Source organism: Anneissia japonica, unplaced genomic scaffold (assembly GCF_011630105.1).
Source record: "Anneissia japonica isolate Jap-2015-1 unplaced genomic scaffold, ASM1163010v1 scaffold287749_len374965_cov195, whole genome shotgun sequence".
Classification (NCBI taxonomy): Eukaryota; Metazoa; Echinodermata; class Crinoidea; order Comatulida; family Comatulidae; genus Anneissia; species Anneissia japonica.
In genome coordinates this window covers 352,009-374,803 of record NW_022737310.1, presented here as the reverse complement: position 1 = coordinate 374,803, position 22,795 = coordinate 352,009, and the positions used below count along the sequence as shown (strand labels likewise).

At 35.0% G+C, this 22,795-nt stretch overlaps 1 protein-coding gene across 1 annotated transcript; it reads right to left on the bottom strand.

Moving 5' to 3' along the window:
- Window positions 1-5,336: 5,336 nt before the first annotated feature.
- LOC117117304 (A disintegrin and metalloproteinase with thrombospondin motifs 16-like) lies at window positions 5,337-15,365 on the bottom strand. Its single transcript, XM_033261564.1, has 19 exons — window positions 15,220-15,365; window positions 14,687-14,747; window positions 14,214-14,351; window positions 13,732-13,877; window positions 13,005-13,215; window positions 12,641-12,771; window positions 12,423-12,506; window positions 12,234-12,334; window positions 11,756-11,896; window positions 11,326-11,460; window positions 10,636-10,786; window positions 10,205-10,300; window positions 9,687-9,810; window positions 8,747-8,879; window positions 7,916-8,624; window positions 7,406-7,559; window positions 6,673-6,860; window positions 5,641-5,789; window positions 5,337-5,419 (listed from the first exon to the last, which is right to left on the bottom strand). Coding segments are annotated over exons 1-19 (2,928 nt in total). The 5' UTR covers window positions 15,295-15,365; the 3' UTR covers window positions 5,337-5,418.
- Between the last annotated feature and the right edge of the window lie 7,430 nt (window positions 15,366-22,795).

Sequence of the window (22,795 nt, the reverse complement as noted above, 5' to 3'; positions counted from 1 at the left end):
TTTTCATCGTGGATTTATTTATTACAATCATAGGCCTATTCTTTCATTATCATAACACACTGAGGCCCTTCTTTTAGGTAAAACGATCTATCTTAAATTTTCTTTCTCAAGTTTGGGACTATTATGTGTTTAAATAACTTGGAAGGCAAAGGAGGGCAAGCACAAGCTTTAACCCTAACAAATGCGCGCGAAGCGCGCGAAAATTTTTTGTATTTTTAATTCTAATTTCGTCGGAATTGATCAAAACTCCCTAAATGTGCAATTTTTAGAGGAAATTGGCCTACCTGAACAAGAAATGCTCTTATGTTATATATGGCCACACTCGTTTTTTTAAACTGAATATAAGCATTTTCCTTATGGCTTTACTTATTACAAACATATTCTTTCAACATCATTACACATTGAGGCCCCTCTCTTAGGTAAAACGATCTACCTTAAATTTTCTTTCTTGAGTTTGGGACTATGTGTTATAACTTAGAAGGCAAAGGAGAGCAAGCAGAAGTTTTAACATTAAACAATGCGCGCGAAACGCGCGAACAATTTTTGTTTTTTTCAATTCTAATTTCGTCGGAATTGATCAAAACTCCCTAAAATGTGCAATTTTTTTAGAGGAAATTGGCCTACCTCAACAAAATATGCGATTTAAAATTTGAGATTTTCTAGCACTTTCCCGGGTGAAAAGGGCATTAAATGGGGAAAGATTTTCCACAGATGGATATTTTCCCCTTGTCCCCCGGTAGTTTCGCCAATGGAGAAGGGGTTGCAGGCCGGGGTATTGTGATATCTGTTCATTATATCTTCCTTTTTATTCTTGTCTTTATTTTTCTCTTCTCTTTTCTTTTCCTTTTTCCTTTCTTTTTCTATCCCCTTCTTTCTCTTTCCCTCCCTCTCCCCTCTTTCTTTTCTCTTCTTACCCAGCCCGGTACGACGGCTTGGTCAGCAAGGTAAAAACCGCCACTGGACAGTCTGCCCCCTGGCCCTCCGCCTGTTACGCCACTGCTTAAAAGATGAATGGGAATATGAATCATGCAGATCTGGAATCAAATCTAGGTGGTGGGGTCAACATTCCTCCCCCGGGAAAATTTAGATTTCTAGATGGCGGGAAATGACCTTTTCCGCTGGTGTCGGAAAATTTATTTGTGTCTACTGGGCTAAGAATTAACTATAAGGCCCCACCCACTCTTGACCGTCACCATCAATACACTGTACACAATAACGTAACACATGATCAGATATAGTGTGATTCGGTCGTGATTTATTACGACAAAAGGCAAATAGACCGTCGCACACGATCGGTCCCTAAATTAATTTCCATAGTAAAAATTCTTAAAAAGTGGCCAACAAGCCAAGCGGAGTTTTCTCGACTTTTGAGCTAGGTGTCTAATGACTTTGTTCTTCAAAATTCAAGGTTTTCCCCCTCATGAAAACGGTAAGGTAAACTTTCTCACTATGGTAAATAGGCCTGTTATGTGTGTATACATACATTTAAAAAAAATTGAGTAGTTGCATACGATTTTTTCCATGAGATGAATCCCAAAAAGAAAGGAGGGTCCGGGGTTCTTCCCCAGGAAAATTTTGATTCCTAGAAGACGGGAAATGAGCTTTCCCGACTCGGGAAGTCGGGAAATCTCATTGTCCACCATTTAAAAATCAACGTTTTCCCGGAAAGAAATCGAACCTCCCTTTCTCTGGGTTCATTGATTCATTATAATAATTTTCAAGAGGGGAACACCTTGAATTTTGAAGAACTTAAAACTTAAAAGAAATTAAGTTCTTCAAAATTCAAGGTTTTCCACTCTTCCAACGGTCAGATAATTTTTTCCCATTGTTATTATGTGTGTATACATACATAAAAAAGATTGAATAAGTTGCATACGTAGTTTTTCCATGAATCGATAAATCCCAAAAAGAAAGGGGGGGGGGTAGGTCCTGTGGTTCTTCCCCGGGAAAATTTTGATTCCTAGGTGGCGGGAAATGACTTCTGTGGTGTCTTTTAATGACTTTTAAATTCTTTAAAATTCAAGGTCCCCCCTCCTTGAAAATGATTCAATAAATCAATGAACTCCAAAGATAAAGGGGGTCCGGGTTCCCCCGGAAAAATTTCGATTTCTAGATGGCGGGAGATGAGCTTTCCTGACTTCTAACATACCGTTTAGACCACAGGGGCCCGGACGATATCATTAAGGATCTAAGCCCTGTCTCTTATACACATCTAGATGTGTATAAGAGACAGATTTTATACAGCCGGTGTTATGTATTGACCTAGGCTACTATGGCTAATGACAGGTACGCTTTCACCATTAAAGGCTTTTTCTATGAATGGAATGACCTGTACGAAACACGAGCTCCTGTAGACCAAACCCAGTACCGTTACGATTTTAATCGTACGGGAAATATCCTCAAAATGGCTTCTAAATTCTCAATGTCGCAACTCTTTATATATATGGCTCTGCCGTATTCTGGACAACAGCGCCCCCATACAGCCCGTATTCTGGACAGCACAACCCGTCTCGATAATGATGGATCCTCCACTTCGTGCCCTTCAAATAACACACTTTGAACTGCTGTCGGAACATATGTGTGCGCCCAACTGAGAAGTAGTTCTACTGATCGTTGGTGCGAATTGATATGCAAGAGTGAGTAAATCGGTTTCGAAATATGGCGAGCCGAATTGTCGTTTAAACGCGAATGATCTAATCTTATCTCATGGTTGAACACTATGAAGATGTACATCAGGTATTTTACATCCCAATACCCAGCCCCATAATGGTCGGTGCTGATGAGCTGAGATGAATAAAGGTTAGGGATGTAAACTCTAAATCGCTGGAAGTAGCACCCTTAGACTTCAACTTCAAAAAGTGTCATAATTTAACTTTTTAAGGATGTGGTAACACTAGATTCCCAGATAAGGAACCCTCATACCAATAACTCCATGCTTATAGAACAATTTCCAACGGTTCTTATTTTGACAGAAATATGTTCAATTTTAATACTACAGCAGACAATCTTTTTGTGAAATTGTGAAAAATAACCAGCGTTCCTAACGAAATCAGATGAAAACTGGAAGACTGATCTTCATGCAAACATAAATGTGTGTAAAATGGAATATGTAAGCAATGTAAGTCATCATAAAAAAATAACCCCCCAAAAATATAACTGTCAAATAACCCTTCACGATCCCTCCGCATCCGCATCCTCACCCCACCCACCCCTCACCTACCTACCAACCCACCGACTCCCCATCTGTCCCCACCACACACAAATAATGCATGGATCTAAGCCAGATGGCCAAAACCCAGTTAGTCGAATTAGAGTTTGCCGAGTCCACTATACCAAAAACCCAGTTTTCCTTATATCAGTTTGTCGACTCAAAATCCATGAATCCCAGATTTCCGAAACATTTTTTTTGCCGAAAATCAATTAAAAACTGTGAAGCATTAACGACAGCATAACATTCACATTGGAGAACTCTCTTACCATGACTGTATTTGTAAGATGTGTTGGCGCAGCTGAAAAATCAGGACTGGCCAGAATTGCAACATTGAAGGGATACGATGCTTAATCCTTCATTTCATTTAATTTTATTCCTAATTTTAACTGATAACCACGACTTAAAGTGTGTTTTCTTACAGCATTGTTGTTTTCCATTACTTTGCCCTTTAATCTATACATAAATACGGTTCCTCCCTGACCGGTGGGTCATCTCTTCAAAAGCACAGTAGGCATGCTTTACTCTTGTAAGACGGAGACGGCATGATTCGGCAAACTGGCTTTCGGCAGACTGGGCTGTCATGATTTTGGTGAACTGGATTCGGCAAATTGGGTTTACTTAGTTTAGATTAGTGTTAGTGGCGCAGCTTTTTCAGTTATTGGCACCGATGGTTTTAATAGCGAAACTAGAACTACTCGGTGCTACTGCAATCCATGGTTTACCACCCCATTCTTTATGTGCTTATGCTGGAGAGTTGTGGTTGTGATTGTACTTACAATAGGCTTAGACCTACATCAAATAAACATATGACGAAAACATTTTTTAAATTATAACTTTATTTTTGTTACCACCATTCAATAGAAAATGGAATTTCTGACTGAAATTGTTGAATAAAGAATAAAATGAATTTAATCTAATTTTTGCCAGAAATGTAAAATGTGGTTGGCCTCCTGATCTCACGTGCATTCCAAAGACTCATAACAAACCCTATTTTCAAAAGTTAATTGTTTAAGTCTTTTTACAATTATAAGAGTGATTATTTTTCTATAGAATAACAAAAATAATAGCGTTTGTAAGCTAAAAAAAAAATTAGTGTCTTATATAATGGAAAACCGCCTAAAGAATATTTATAAATTCGGCCAAAGATTTCAGCATCATTTAGCGGCAAAATTTGATAACTTATTTTTGAAAGACGTTCTTGTAGGTTAGGTAGATTATAAAGGGTCATATTCCAAACAACATTACAGAACGTTTAACAGAACCACTTTGGTTTAATTGTTTTAGGATCCATAAATATGTTTTTATTCAAACTGGGATGCAAAGGAAATAAGGTTTGTCTGCAATGCCGTAGCCAGGATTTTTAAACAATGTGGGACAATATCAGGGTCGACCAACTTTACACTTACATTTAAATAATGTGGACCCATTTTCTTAAAAGTTATCCCATTTTACGCAAAAATTTGAATAATCTGAACCCATTTTTTTAAAAGTTGACCCATTTTACTAAAAATATGAGACATCTGGACCGAATTTTAAAATGTGGACCCATTCTTTGTTGACAAAATAGAAAAATTGTGTGGGACTGTCCCAATTCTCACACAAATGCATTGCAAATTGGCATTGTTTGTCAACGACCTTCTTAATGAGAAAGGTAATTTTTTAAGTTTCTAAATACATTTAACGTTCTATCAAATTTTAATCAGTATAATTTTATTCAATAAAAAATCGAATAAAATAAAAATAGAATTTTATTCAGTATAATTTTATTCAATAAAAATTGAATAAAATAAAAATAAAATAAAAATCAAATTTTATTCAGTTTAATTTTATCCAATAAAAAAAATCGAATAAAATAAAAATAGAATAAAATTAAAATCGAATTTTATTCAGTATAATTTTATTCAATATAATTGAATGATTAATTAAATTGCTTTAAAATGAACTGACTGTTATTATCGCAGTGTGTAGACGTGAAATTCTGAGAAATCCTTTCACTTTTAAAACTCTTTTCTCTCAAAATAGACTCTTTTGTTCCCCGCAACGTTCTTCGTATTCTTTATTGCTATCTCATTCTCCCCTATCTGAGCTCTGTCTCTTATACACATCTAGATGTGTATAAGAGACAGTATATGAACTGAAGAACAAGACTACACTTTTATTTGCTAGATCTTTCATCGTGTTATTTGAATCTGAGGCAGTTGCGGCGTTCTAAAAAAAGAAATTATAATAACAATAACAGTATCAATAATTATCAAGATAACGATAAATATTTGATAGCAATAATCATAATAATGATGGTGATGGTAATAATATTAATAATATTAATTAACAATAATATTGTTAACATAAAGTTAACAACGACTATACTAATTGCTCATTTGTGAATATATATTTAAAGACACTCAAACTAAGTATATATTTATATTTACCAATCGATTTGAAAGTAAGATGCACGAAAGCCGGTGTACTCATAGTTGGCGTTGCTGTTAAATGTCACTGTAGCTTCATTGGTTTGTGACGTCCATCGCAGATTGTAAATTAACCCACAATAACGCTTGCTTAAACTACCGCTTGATACCTACAAATAAAAATATTTAAATGTTGAATGTTAATTTTTCATCACTTTGCCCACCTCCCGCTTAACGTCACTCCCCCTCTGTCACTCATTCCCTCAATGCTAAACCTGTAACACCTCTTGGCTAAATTCCGAAAACTTTATAAAACTTTTTTCAGGGTTAGTCTGTGGTTTTGCAACCGAAAGAAAAAGTGAAATTATAGAGCAGAGTTAAACTGTACGTTAGAAGTGGATCACGTGGAACACTGGTATGTGTTGAAACTTAGTGTCTTTGGAAGTTTTTAATTAAATATCTCTTCCATTCAAATAAAAGTTATAGCCAACTTTATTTTTTTAAGATGAGACATATTATAGGCTATTAGCATTTACAACAAGGCCAACAATAGTGCATGACACTCTTCGTAAAAGTCCAGGAGTAGTCGGTCCGATATGTTGCCACACCACACTCAATATCTACCAACGCCAAACCAACGACATGCCATGCCATAACAGACGTGATAGAAAAAGCGGACACATGAAGGAAAAAAGAAGAAAATGGCGTGGAATTCTTTCTCTCTCTTATTGTATTAAGGCCTTACAAGGCACAACCTCTGAAAACAACAACAGTAAGCATAACGGTCGCTTGAACAAGAATATAAAAAAAAGAATATCAATCTAGCATAGTACATTTGATTTGAAATATCCCTTTACATACCACCAAAATGGCTTACTGTTTTTAATTCACTTTTTACTTAAATGCACACTAGGACCGCTAAAGTGATATTAATTCACCATTGTCAGGAATACAAAATAAGTGGTAGGCCTACATATATTTAAGATATTTCATTTTTCAGGTAAAAATATTTCATTTTTGAAAGTCTTAACGATTTTTAAAACTTAAGGCTACCTCAATAAAATCACGTCTACAATTGAAATCATATTCAATGAATACGAAGTTAAACGTTATCCGTATGCGCTTTCCAGGTGTCACTCGTATCTGTGTTGTACACCTGCTATTCGGGGGGTAATTGTTAGGATATCCCGGAGAGGAGAAGATTCCTGCACTCTGAGTCAATTGGCCGCCACAGCTGACACCTAAGGAAGAAGAATAACCTATTCTAATCGTTATTAATCTAGAAATGTTTACATAACCTCAATTTCAATGCTACATTACTATTTTATTATAAAGTAAGTAATATTTATTGCTTTCTAGGAAATCTTTACTAAGAAAAAACAAAACAAAATCAGAAAAACTTCCATAACCCCACACCACATTTAATAACATGGAAAACAGAGAGTAACCCTTTAAGGTTCAAGTACGTAGGCCCTCGTTGGGTTCAGTGTAAAAACAGCGTAGAGGATTTAAACACAAAGCTCCACGCAATGTTGTCCTGTCTTTGGTGACACGTTTAAAAGCTGAACGTGTTTAGACATAACTTAATGTGTTTATGATATTGACGTGTTTGCATTAAATGTGCTTATGTATTTGACATCATGATGTCAAATACCTAAGCACATCCAATGCTAAACACGTCAGGAACATAAACACATTAGGCCTGGCCTACACACGTTTAGCTTTAAAACGACAACATTGCGTGGTGCTTTGTGTTTAAATGTTCCACGCTGTTTTTACAGTGTACCTGAAGTGGGACATGGAGATCTGACACAGCGCTGTGTGGTCGGCGGTTTTGTCGCAAATGGGCATTGTATTGGGTCCAAAATGACAGAACTTGTTGAGTCTGGTCTACACGTCACATCCCTTGTCTCTTGCCCCTCGCCACAAGTGACCGAACACTATATTAACAAAAAACACAATTTGTTTGTAAATCCTACAAGTATAGAATAAAATGCTATTGTTGCTACTGTTCTAACGTTTTTGACAAATATTTTTTTGTAAATGCTTTTTTAAGTCTGGGTTTTTGGGTTTCCATAATATCTCTACACTGACGCTTGTAGAGTGTATTCACATGCAAACGTTACACTGCGTAGCAATCCTAGGCGTCCAGATTCGGCCAACCAATTAACGTTGCCGAGATCTGTCGGCGATAGCTTTAGTGCATATGATATCTAAACAGAGTGTATTCTACATTTTCTATTATAAATGAAAACGTGTCGAACACCCAAAGACCCAAAATGTGTAAATTCCTTACTTCATATTGTCCAAATACCCAAACATTGGAAGAGCAGGCATTCGTCTGACATTTTTGGTACACGTCTGGTTTGTCGTCTTGACATTCGGAATCTGGAACAATATAATTATTTTCAACGCAAATAACATAACGTCGTTGTTGACAGTTAGCTGAACATGGACCCCATATACTCGTCAACCAAGAGGCAGATCTACATGTCACAAAACAAATTCTGCTTAAAATGGGCTTTGCATCACTACTGCAGTACGTGTCAGAAGAAGGAACGCCATTTCTGATGCACTCAACTTCCCTTGTTTGAACACCGTATCCACAAGTAGAAGAACATGTCCCCCAGTTTCCAATCTTCCACAGTGCCGTCGAGCAGTCGGAGCCTATACAAGACTGTGTTGTGTCTGGTTTGAAGTTCGTGCAGTCGCTATCTGGAAGTATTTTTTGTTGACCGTTGGTCTGCATTGCACAGAATACCTCGCGAGTTTGAAATCCACCTCCGCATACGACAGAGCAGGCGCTCCAGTCACCAATTTTCCATGATGGGCAGAGTTCACCAGTACACGATCTGGATGAAACAGGTTTGTTGGCAGCATCGCACTCACTTTCCGCAATGGGGTCTTCAGATCCAACTCGGACTGTCGATAAACACTGCACACTTCGTGTTTGGAAACCGGTGCCACAATCCGTGCTACAATCTGACCAACTACCAGTACTCCACCTTTCAAGAAAAAAAATGTTATACTGTGTGTGCACATACATTGAGTGATGCTTGATCGTACTTGAAATTAGGTGTACTATCACTAAAAATAAAATCAATAATGTATATTTTTACACACATACCTTGTTGGACAGCTTTGCAAATAGCAGGACCTATCTCCGGGTTGGATAGGTTTAGTGATGATGTTGCAATTTACATCAGCTACTTGTATATCTTTAATATCACTACGGCAGATGATATTTGCCACCTGAATACCTATATGGAGAAACAATGCGCAATAAGAGCTGCATGCAACAGACAAATCAAAGTCAGCTACATGACATCAACAATATAATAAATCCGTCATATCGATATACAGTACAATAGCCTACTAGTCAGACCAGTAACCCGGGGTTTTCTGTGGTGTGAATGAACCTCTTTTCGAGAGAACCATACTCCAAGCTAAACTAAACCACTTCTTCCCTTTCAAGAACCATCAAAAGGATGATGAAATTCACCAAGTGCTAGAATGCTTCAGCTCTACGGAGATTCGCCCCTGATGCTAGGGGCGGCGCCAGGGATTCCCCGACGAGGGGTCCAGCTACCTGACAAGGAAGTCCAAGTTCCCCGACAAGGGCTCAAGCTCCCCCCCCCATCGGGAAAGCCTACCCCCCGAGGAGAATTGTGTTGATTATGGTATTCTTTATTTAACAAAAATGGACTTCTGACTATCATAGGAAACCCCTTTAATTATTCGAGATCCTGATTATGAACCTGTAGGTAATAATGCAGATAACGGTAGTCCTTTACGCACCATTACGCGATGATAAATAAATACCGGTATCGATTATTAAGTTGTTACAATTAATAAGAATGCTTATGTAGCTCCAAGTATAACTTTAAAGGCACACATCTTTTGAAATAATAGTTCGTTTGGTTATTGATCACATTTGTTAATGGACCCTGTGAGTTTCAGACAACTGTGTGCATTTCTGGAAGAGGTTCGGACCTAGGGAATTTTTCCTTGCTTACAAATATTTTACAACCAAGCACAGTACAATTTATTTTACTGCATGAACTCACCATTGCCACATGTCCTGCTACATGATGAGAATACAATCGCCCAACTGAATGTTACCGTATCACCGCCGCCGCCGCCACCGCCACCACCACTGTCTGCTGGAATACACAGACCTTCTATACACCACTATAATAAAACAAAAACTTGTTACAATACAATTTGTTTTACAGTTTAAATGGAATTTTAATTGGTTCTTCGGGATATTTACAGGAGGCATTACTTCAGTAAGGTTTTGGAAGAAATATCTAATTGAAGCATTTAGTTGTTGGTATGTGTGTTGTTTGGCGTTGAAATATTTTATCAATTAATAAGTAATTCGATGTTTTAGAAGAATCTGTGAGGGGCTGAGTCTTTCCTGAATTTACTACAAATCGTATAATCATGTTTAGGCCTAAGGATTTCTAAAGTAAATAGTAGTCCTACAGTATGTAAAGCAGCGAAAACTGAATTTGTTATTTTTTTTGTGTGTGTGTGGGCCTGATTACAATTTTACGACAGACATTATCTGTTATGTTTTTACCATGTTTGTACCGCAAGTTGAGCCATCGAGCATAGGAGTATTGCGCGTCCTACAATATGACGCAGAGGTTGCGCACCAGAGTGCCTCACAGTTACTCTAAAAAATAAATACAGTAATTGATTATCAACGGTCAAAATACACATTTTTAAAAAATCGATGTAGCTGTAGTAATGAATAGTCCAACTTACAAAGTATGCTAATCATGGAATATAAATAAATATACTTAATTTAACTTTGGTCGAGTAATGAACATAACAAAATAATATAGGACTATTTAAAAAAAAACAATTATGATACAAAGTTTATTTAATAATAATTATGAAAACATTGATATATAGTCTTGACAAATGTTTAGACAAATTTAGTTGGCACGAATTGTTTTAGAATTGGTCTGTCCGAAATAAGTGATAATAAGTGAATTTGAGTCTTACAGATCGCCATTCACATTCTCCGGAGCTGTCAGGAAAACTGAATTGACATTGTACTTTTGGGTCATAAACTTGACCAGGTAATCGTTTGCCTGGTAAAGATAAATCTTCTTCGTTACCTGGTACGTCATCTAAGCATGTGGCAGATCTAGAACTGTAAATGAATAATTAGAAATACAAAATATTTTGACCCAGAGAATGGTTTAAACTATATCAGTTGGACTCAACATTTGCCTTGATCATAATGTCGCACAAGAGACATACGTAAAGCTGGTTTCCATAAAATCGCTACACGCTATCGCCAACATCTTTCTTTGATGTTGATTAGACGGTCGAATCGGGGAGCGTTCCCCATTGCGTGGGGGACTGCTACACAGTACAACGATTGCAATTTAACACTGTAGCGAAAGTGTAGCGATTGTATGAAATCTGCTTTATTTTATTCAGAATAATGAAACCATTGATTTTTTTTAAACAAATATTATTGATTAATTCACAACATTTTTTCTAAGCAGTATAGTAATAAAAGATAATGTGTGACTTAATTTAAACCTGGTTACCTTTAGCTCTCATAATCTAATGGTTCAAGGACTTGCCTTTTTGTGAGTGTTATTGATGGCAAGCTATTTTAACCTTAGGGGTAAACACTCGTTATATTATACAAAGTATTATTGTTTATCCTTATGAACTCACCTAAGAAATTCTTGTAGAAAATTTGCGCTGCATGATGACCATTTGAAGGAACCAGCCCCACTCGGCGTTGAGGGCGACATAATGTTCACTCCCGTCTGACATGTATTCCCAGTGCCGTCATGCGACATTCCAAGACTAAACCATAAGAAGATATTAATGAGCTGATATGATTTTACAATATTAGTTTAGTTTATTTATTTCAGTAAAGAAGTACAGTACTGACAGTTGAAAATTGGTTTGAGATAAACATATATATCTGTCTCTTATACACATCTAGATGTGAGGATCAGTTGCCTGACGATCGCAATAGCGTGAAACTCCGAGTAGCAACATTCTGTTCCAGCGACCTCCAGTTCTATATATATATATATATATATATATACAAAAGGGCTTGTGAGTTGTGGTTATGTAATGTTCTAATCCAACTTACTTATGGCCTACTTCATGAGCCAACGTAAAGGCTAGCCCTAGTCCCGTGTCCTCACTGAGTGAGCATCGTCGATACTCATTACACGTTGAGCTGATGCTGGCGTAACCGATGGTTGATGATGAGCTCCCTGCTATGTCATGTCTAATATAAAAGCAAATAAAAAATGATGTATTTGCTTTTCTTAATGGAAGATCTAAAACTAATACAAACAAAAGATGAACTATTTATAAAAAATCTTATTTGGAATATCATCAGAAACCGTCCTTGCGCATTTGAATGCCTCCTTGTCAGTAGAAACAGTAACAATGGTACACAGTAGGCAATGAACCGTACCGCTAAGCCCCGCCCTTCCCATTCAGGGTAAACGTACGCATGTGTATGTGGGACATGTGCGTATTTCTGGCTGTTAAATAGAACGTTGTGATTGGTCAGTTATTAGGTTTGACATTCCGTAATGGTTCAATACAGTGATTTTTACCTCGTGAGAACAGCTGCGCTGTCTACATTATAACGCGTTCGTTGCCATGTGCAAAATCTATCTAGGCTTGCTCTTGCATCCGTTGAAAGTGCCGGACCAAACTGAAAGAAACATTTTAGATTGTAAGTAAACCGTTGTTGAAAACTAACATCTATGTAATCGTAAAGGTAAACTTCGTTCATCACTTACTGTTGGGTCAGTAACGATGACCAAATGCGTTACATGGGTTATCATGCTAACACCTAAACTTGGATGACGATACAAGCTTGCAAACTTGAACAAACAAGAAAGAAACATGTTATCACTTACGGTACTAAATTAGTTTGAACCACACTAAAATTACTATAATATTGATACGCTTCTATATTAGTTATGCGAAAATTTAGATATCGAAAGGTAATACTTACCATATTAAGTATAAGCGTAACGTATTCTTCTGTTCTTTCTCCATGATATCGAAACATTTCGTAATCAACCAACACCAGTAATTCAAGGTGCTTTTCACCACCCGTCTGTTCTTCGTATCGGAATGTATTATCTAATTGAATGTAAATTATTCAAAGAAATTGAAGAAAAAATTTGATTCGTGTCCTCCGTATTGAAACAAACGGAAGCTGAGCCGGCATTTTCCCATGTTAATGACTGTGTAACAATGAAAAATGTAAGCTACCGGTACTACTAGAGCGTTTTCGCTCACTGTATGTAATCTTTGATAGCTAAAATTAGGTTAAAAAAAGGACTACGCAATAGCTGCACTGAAAATGAGCTTACTTTTGAATGTTTCACTCGATGGTGACGGTGAAACCTCTCCTTCATATACATCTTCAGAATTTTCCACAGAACAATGGTTAATGGCATCGAATTTGAAAATAATATGTCCGCCAAATTCGTCACTGCTTCGTCGTAAGCGAAGCTTTTCAACATGTTTTGGTAGTAAACGACGAATGAGATAATCTTGATCCCCGGTGTTGATGTATCCATTCTTTAAATAAAAAAGTGATGTGAATGAACGCTTTATACCAAGGCATTACATTGTTACATAAAGTTTTTTTTTAGTTTTAAAATCACGAACGACGCATTATCTAATTTATATTTTGAACATTATGTTACACAATCAATCCACAAAGTCCCTATTTAAATTCTTAGTGGTATTATTTTGTTTTTGAATACTTCTGAATGTTATTATCTAATTAAAAAAAAACACAATCAATCAACCAGTCAATACAATCTCTCAATGTTTGGCACTAAAGACGATGACAGGCATAAAACAATTTAATACTCACATTAATATTATTATTATTATTATTATTATTATTATTATTATTATTATTATTATTATTATTTTAATCTTAGAATGATATTGATCAATATCTTTTTTTCTGAAATTATGATTTACTAAAGACCCAACACAATATTACTGGAATTGAATTCCAGAAAAAAATATCCATAACGCAATGGTATAAACAATATAGGGCTATCATTTTGTTTAAAGACTTACTATTCCTTGGCATGTTGATATAGCAGCGACCGAACTGTTGTGTTTTTCAGAGTATCCGATATAGTGGCAGTCAGCAGAAGTCGGAGTATGGAGAGTGCTTCCGTTAACACCGATTTTCTCAATCACTAGACTTGATGGGAAAAGGTCTGTTGGTGATAATTGCTATTGTTATGCCATTTTCCATACGATATTTAAATTCATTAAGTTTGAAATCTCCCTTGGCATCAAAATGACTTAAATGGCATTACAGAACCTTCCATGCGAGATAAACTATTAATATCATAGAATACAACTTCTATTCAAGCGATACATGCGAAACTAAAGTCAAGTGCGCTTTTGTTCAAATAAATAAATCGGCAACCGATGTCGTTGCTACTAATTCTAGTGATAATATAGGCACATGGACCTATAGGTTCATGGTAGGCCTTTGCAATAATATGTTCAGCTAGGAGCATTACAAGATTATTAGCCATAATTCTTACCGATGTTAAGCTGAAGTTTAAGATGAAAGTCATTCCCAAAAGCATTGAATTTTACTTCTTTTTTAGGCAGGTTAACTGATCGTCTGCTGTTATGGATTTCGTTGATCTGCACCGTAGTAGCAATATCAAAATCAGAAACTAAATATATTTAAATAAAATAATGCATGCATTATCATTAAGTGGTATAAATATGATTTCAGACTAGAAATATTTATTTAATTTAAGTGGAACTTGTATGCAGCATGATACAATTCAACACTACGAGTATAAAATGATACTCTAAATGTACCAGGTATCGGATTCGAACCCTCGATAATTGTGGTTGAAAACAAAACGCTTTAAATTTGCTATAAAACGTTTCTACTTTATCGGATCGGAAGTTAATTCTACCATAAAGTAATTAACCAATAGTTATATCCTGCTTATCATAAAAAGTATTTTACTCCTCCATTAACAACCAGAGCTTTACTAACCAGAATCAATGTTTTCCGTTCCTAGGTAACCCATGACGTCTCTTTTAGACAGTGCCCTACCCTGCAATTATAAATCACATGATACTACTTTTGCTTAATACCAAACTTTGGGATATAAACACACAGGCGAGAGAGTTTTAAATGCTAAAAAGTTTTTTGTTTCTTTACAAAGTTCCGGTGATTTCGAATGCACATTATTAGTGTTAAGAAAAGTCAGAATTGCGTTATTGCCTCTTTACTCTTAACAATATTCAGTACATAGTAGAAATGTTCTTTTGAATAAACACTGTTATGCTCAAACAATATTATGACAGATGAAAACCAATAATTTATATGAAAATGATACTCAACAACAAATGTATATACTGTTGTAATATTATTTGGATTTTACTTTTCCAAATTTTAAAAAAATAAGCTAAATACAAATGTCAACAAAGCCTTAGGATTTGGCATTTATTTTATTATACTGATTTACATTATATTATTTTTCGGTATCCATTGCTCTTAAAATAATTAATCAAGATCTCACTTACCGAAGGTTTACAATGTCCCAAACCGATGGTCACTAAAATAAGAGAGCTGAGAATACCAACGGAATTAGCCATCATAGAAGAAAACCCCTTTCTCTTGAACCATTCAAGAGTTAGGCCTACTACTAACTGAAACCTGCAACTTGGGATGTCATTTTTATATCGTGTTAGAAGTTCGAGGATTTATCTTCGCATTGTTAGGTACGTTGGTGAAGTACACTAGTTTGTTCCATTGTCTGATTGTATTTTTGCTATAATTATTGTATTATATATCTTATACTATTAGCCTACTAATTCTTAGGGTTTGAGGATACAAATCGGAATAGTTACAACTGTTTATTCGGGCAATAACAATGCGTAATCCACCACTTCAGTTTGATTATTAAATGACAGAAGAACTCAAATATTTAATTTGGACATAAGTACTTAACCTAAATGTGAACTCTATCAAGAAAAAATATAATTTAAAACGACCTACAAATAGCCTTTGACAAAAGTTAAAGCCGCCACTAAAGTAAAGTAATAACGCATAGGCCTACCGTTAATATTTATTCACAATAGGCCTAATGGCCTTAAATAGAAAGCTTCCGCTTTTCACTTCCGTTAATCCATTTGCTTCTTTTACCATCGTATACACGTACTACTCCACTTCTTGACCTGTGGCTACTTAGCATTAGGATGCTTAATTAATTCATTCATTCGTTCAATCAGTATGCATTTATTCATCCATTCATTCCTCTATACATCCATCCTTTCATCCTTCCATCTATTCATCCATCCATCTATATATCCATCCATCCATCCTTCCATCCATCCATTCACTCATTCGTTCATTCGTTCTTTCAACCATCCAACATCTATCCATCCATCAATCCATCCATCTATTCGTTTATCCATCCATCCATTTGTCCATCCATCCATCCATCCATCCATCCATCCATTCATTCATTCATTCATTCATTCATTTATTCATTCATTCATTCATTCATTCATTCATTCATTCATTCATTCATTCATCCATCCATTCATCCTTCCATTTATCTATCCATCCATCTATCTATTCATCCATCCGTTAATTCATTCGTTCCTTCAACCATTCATAAATTAATTTATATATTTCTTTGGTCCAATCATTTGTCTGAAGTTGAAACCCGTCTAAAGCAGAAAGGATTTATGTTTGACAATCAGACCCTACAATTCCTTTCCGGTTTTAGTTTTCGACAACCGCAAATACCAAAGTTTTGTTTGTCGTCTTAAAGATGTATCAACGTGGATCTTTCATCTTAATAAAATACAATCAGTTGAAAGTTCGATCTCACTTATATACAGATGTTGATTGTGGTGTATATAAGTATGTTCTTAAAATTCCAAATGGTTTAATACCATAATCATGCATGGTTTTCATGATATGACTGTTCAATTGAATTTTCCTGCAACAAGATATTAGACAGTCATTTCATTTATAACAAGGATTATTTATTATGTAGATGAAAACAAAAGAATAAGTTTAATTAATCTACAGGTGTACGATGTTGTGGTATTTCGATTGTATCGTGCTCTTTCAATACAATAAGTATTTAATTCAAATTTTTGCCATGTAATGATAACAAATATAGTAATAAAAATAATAATAAAATAATAATGATAATGATTATTTTTATTATCTTAATAATAATAATAATTATTATTAATAGATATAAAAGATCGAATAATACAAATAATAATATCTTCACTATCGTTATCACAATGATTATCATTATCATTGTCATCAACACCACCATTACTATCGCCATCATCATCATTATTGTAATCATTATTATCATCTTTGTATATCTGGTAAAGGGCACGGTACACATTTCTGTATTATTATTATCCTCATTACCACCATCATTACCATCATCATCGTCATCATCATCATCATCATGATAACATCATCATCATCATCATCATCATCATCATCATCATCATCATCACCACCAACATCATCACTATCATCATCAATCAATCAATGTGACATTTTCGACCAATGACAACAAAACAGAGAAAACAATGGTGAGGGACCAGTTTAGAAGCCTAGGCTTGTCGCAGCTGTCCCTTTAACGGATACTAATAACTGAAAAGAACAAGGAAAAAACAAAAACAAACAAAGCAAGAAAATAGATCAAAAAAGTACCTATTCATAGTTTGAAATAATTTTTTTTTTAGGAGTTTTCTAAAAGTCATAAGGGTATTTGATGTTTTAGTTTTACTATCAATATCGTTCCATACACGCGGGCCATGGAAACAAATTTAGAGTTGGCTTTTAGTCAGTCTAACAGTCTAACAAACTGAATACGAAGCCTATTACATTGTCTTGCCCGATAGTTATGAACATTACCTGTGAATTTAAATAGATCATTAAATACCTTTGGTAACAGTTCATGGGCATGTCTACACATAAAGCATACTACTCGTACGTTATTCATGTTGTAAATATTCAGAAGATTATGTTGATGAAAAAGTGGCTCAGTATTGCACCTATGGTGATGATGTAATGATACAAATAATACTTTTTAGGAGGTTAGGGCCTATAGCTTAACAAGGTAAGTAGGATAGTCACTTCTTCATATGATATTTCTATTCTGAAAGTAAGGAAAAATTAAGGTATTGTAAAGAACAAGTAATATATTCCTATAGGAAATTCTGTTTGACTCTGCAAATTACCGTCCTCCTATCGATTTAGGAATTTTCCTTGCAACCGAGTCAAAGTGCATTTTCCAGTTAATATGTTCATTTAAAATTTTAAAATTTTAAATTTTAAAAACATTAAAAATTTCTTTCCTTTGAACTATTGCTTTACCATTAATTTTCAGATAATTGACAATTTCAGGGCATTTCTTCTGATTTGGACGGAAAATTACATAGTTAGTTTTGGTAATATTTAACAATAGTTTGTTAATGCTGAGCCAATCGAATACCTTTACAAGTTCATGGTTTATGTCAGTTAACAGCTGATCAAGATTATCACCTGACAGAAAAAACATTTGTATCGTCAGCAAAAGACAACATCATCACTCCCATCATCGTCGTCGTCATCATCACCATCATCATTATTGTCCATAATTACCACTACCATTATTTTCATGATAGATCACAACTTATCAATATCTCATTACAGTAGTTAAATACATAATCATCCTTATTATTGAGTTCAATAACCCAAAGTTAAGCATAGAGTCTTCACTTATGAACACAGCAGCTAGTCGGGAAAGGATCCCGGCTTACCTGAAAGACAGTGTTGTCATTAAGATTACAGTGATATAAATCGTTGTCTAACTAATACACACGAATGGACATTATGTGAAGTGTATCCGTGTGTATTAGAGTTTAACTTATAATACACACGAACTGACAATGATTGAAGTGCTTAACCCCCTGAAAAGCACCGACACTTGTGGTAAATTCAATTAAAATACATAAAGATATTGAAATGTGGACGACTTATCAATAATTGTAGTTTTAGATCTACAGACTCTAGCTGACTGAATGTTTAAACATTTTCTGAAAAGATTTTGAAGTTCTGTAAAATGTTACTTTGAAAACCACCATTGTAAGATCCGTTTATTTTATTTTATTTTATCTATTTTTTTTATTAAACTTTATTTACCAAGGGTAACCAAAAACAGCGCTTAGCTGACAATCATAGGGCCCTCGCGTAAAAAAAAACAACAAAATACAAAACAACGACAAAGCAAATTAAACAAATAAAAGGCCAAAATACAACAATATTAATATATTAAAATTCAATTAAAATCAATGAATTCAAAAAATATAAATAGAAAAATATGCGTTCAATATCAACTGTCAGAGATGATGAACAAAAAATTGTCTGGCAGTGACGAGGAAGATTATAATTTAATAACAGTAAGCCTATTACTAATGTTCACATAAGCAAAGATCAAGTACTTTTTACTCCGTTACTTGGGAATTGATAAAGAGATCCTGTCTCGTCGTTTCTAATGATTTAAGTGCGCAGAATTCTGGTCCCTATTCACGTGGGTACTTTGAGGACTAGTGCTGTTCCGTAATTTAAAAATGTGAATATAGCCTATATATTTGGTGTGCTATTCCGTAAATCAAGTAATATGTTTGTTAATAAAGTTTGAAGTGAATGAATGAACATAAGTATTATAACAACAAACAAAAAATAAAATTGGAGTTGAGTAGCTTAATTCAATTCCTGTGATGGCAGGACTTTTTCGCACGACTAAAAACAACTCCACTCACTAAGTCTCAAAAGCATCACGTTCTTTCATGTATTTAAAGGGGTCCCTGAATATCAAACTACCTTCAAGGATACACTGGAAGGTCATACGGTTACACAAAATATACAACAAACAAAATAAAATTGTTGTGGAAGACTTTAATTGTTGTTATGAGTAATTCAAACAAAGTAAACCTGGTTAATCATACTCGAAGTGAATGTTAGGATAGATTTCTATGGTAAGATATATACTACATAAAATACAAAGGATGCTGCATTTATATAGATGACCACAAATGGGTGAGCTAAAGGATCATCAATTACGTGACCATTTATACGTCATTGTTTTCTTCCATTTCTTCTTCAAGTGCGGAACTAATAAACTGTACGCCAGTGTTACCGGTATCAGCTGAAGAAATAAAAAATGAAGTAAATATGAAGATAGGTATGTCTATATCACATGCAGTTATTGATTTTTGTTATTAGTATTTTAATTAAAAGTTTCTTCAATGTTGAAACCGTATATATTTTCAACTTAGGGCATACGTATACATTTGAAAACCGATGAATTTATTGTGTTATCTGTTTGTTGAGCTCGTAACCACTCACCATCTCGTCGGACAATTCTTACGCATGAGCCACTTCTGCACGCCATACCCGAGAGAAGACTGCAATCTGCGTGGCTGGAACAGCTCTTAGCAGTCTAAAAAAAATTTAAAGAACATCGTGTAGTTAGTCATCAATCTGTGCAAATATGAGAGTCGGTCCTAACTGGCTTTATATTATAGGCCTCCACATGTGAAACGGAGTAGGGGATATGTATGCGACTCCCATAAAAGTACCCACAAAGACAATCTCCAATGATGTTAAATCAACGGTAGGGTCGAGTATTTTGGCGCACAACCAATGTTTCCAAGAAGTACGGTAATTCAAGTGTTTGTGCTTGAGAACGGAGATCTGGCGGCTAAATACTACTCAAAATGAAGAAATATGGTAGGGAACCAATCAATTACCGATAGTAGTCGATGGTAAAATATTGATGGATAGGTACCGTTATTACACTGATAAACACACACGGCAAGTCGAATTTTACCTCACGAAAAATGGAGGCTGGACAAAACACATGGAGGAGAATTTATGAAAGAAAAATGAAAATTGAATGATATAGAAAAAATAGTCTCAGAAGAAAAGAAGAAGTGGTCTCTTATTAGATTGAGATATATAGTTGACTGAAGGAAAAAAACTAGCACTAATTTTCAAATGTATGCGCCCTCATGCGGTATGTAGGTTGATTGACGTGAAGTGAGTCAAGTTTGGAGCCATACTAAGCCTGTTGTCGAAGCAAAATGTGTTAATTTCAGCACCTTTATTTATCTTTTCAATTTATGCGTCACCAATGACGCAAAATTCACAGTTTGAAATAAATTGCATAAACTTTGCTTCACCTTCCACTACTCAGGCGAAACCGACTGTTAAAAGTATGTACAGACATGAGAACTGTAGTCCTACCATTGTAGCGGAAAGATGACGACTAATCGACGACATGGTTAGACCAAACGTTGTTCTGAAAATAGTCTAGCAAAAAGGACTTACACGTTTTAACATTACTGGTGAGATTCGGGTGAAAAGATACCCGCTTTCAGATCCTGCAATGATGTGTTGTTTTGATAATCCAGAGAAAAGTCAATTAAAGCGAAACACACAGAATCTACCATCTCTGCTATCTATTACACTTCATAGACTGGGTTTTGGCGCAACTGCACATAAATGTTCATTACAACAACCAAGACAATTAAATTATGTAATTGGAAAATCACTCGTTGTTGAAGATTAACATAATATAAGCCTATGCTTATTTTGAAAAACGATATACCTATCTATAAAATTATCAATGAGAACACTGAGGATATATATATAACTATGGGCATTGATTTTTATTAGGTGGCTTAGTAAATAGTTGGCCGATCGTAAGACGTTTAGGACATTGTGTAGGAGTGACTAAATCAAGTAGGCGTATTTAAAAGTTGTCGACTATATATTATTGTCAAAATATTTTTTGAATTATTGATGTGCTTTAAGTGACATTAATACACAATTGACGATACTTCTGCAAGCTTGAACGGTGTCGTATGAAGTACCGTACTTTACAAAATTCTTGGCGTGGAGAGTTCTTTAAATTCACAACAACACAGTTTTAACGTGTTCATTACTCTTCATGCAATTTTATTTGGTTTATACCCTAAATAAAATTAAAGATGAGATAGGCCAATGTAGCTGTGGTCTGAATGTATATTGAGGGTGTACTTACTGTTTCTGTAAATGTAAGCGCCAGCACCATACAGACAATTCCAAGTGCAACACACTTCTTCATGTTGGTATTTGTTTTTACAGTTCTGGTCTCCACTGAAGATGTTGATGGTGCAGTTACCAAAGAGTAAATGAACTAATAAACGTGTTTCTGTATCGACTTCAGTATTCTCTTCTATTCCGAAGGGATTTGTTAATGGATCGCTTATTTGTTCTAGATTACCACAATATTGTGTCCTTATATATTATTATCCTATAGCTTTTTTCATAAATTTCAATGGCTATAGTAAAATATGCTTATGTTTCCGGCAATGTGTCTCAATCAATGCCAATTAGGAAGTTGTATGATTCAGGCCTACTTTTTATCGAAGACAACAGCATCAGTGTAATATATGCTACCCCAGATTTAGTAGGATTCTCATGAAGTATTTTAATTTTATATTTGATGGGTATAACTAACGGAGGTAAGGTCATCGTTTTGTTAAAATTGCCTTATTACTAAACTCAATTTCAAAACAGCGGATATGTTTTCATTACTTAACCTATTTTGACCTCATTTTTGGAATGAATCTGAATACGCTCCCGACTCAACGTCGATTTAAAGCATGTCATACAGAAGTCTTCAATAGACACTGATGAAGAACATTGTTCAACAGAAAGACACATTATTTGTTTGATCAAATTGGTCTTTGTCTGACACAAACATCTTAAAATATCAAACATTATCCGTTAAGGCTTAAGTTTAACAAACAACGATATCGGCTTAAGGCATAGCAAGGGGTCCATAATGAGGACAAAATAACTATAAATATAACAATAAACGTTTATTACATTGTTTATTATATAGAGTTTTAATCAAATCCATTTCACCTCTTTTTTGCGTCTTCACATTTTTTAGTATCGTGATGATGAAGATGATGTTGTTGCTGGTGATGATGATGATAATAATAACAATATCATTATCAACCAATTATCAATATCATCATTATTTTCATTTTCTTGAAACCAAATTTTAGTGGTCTAATGGCT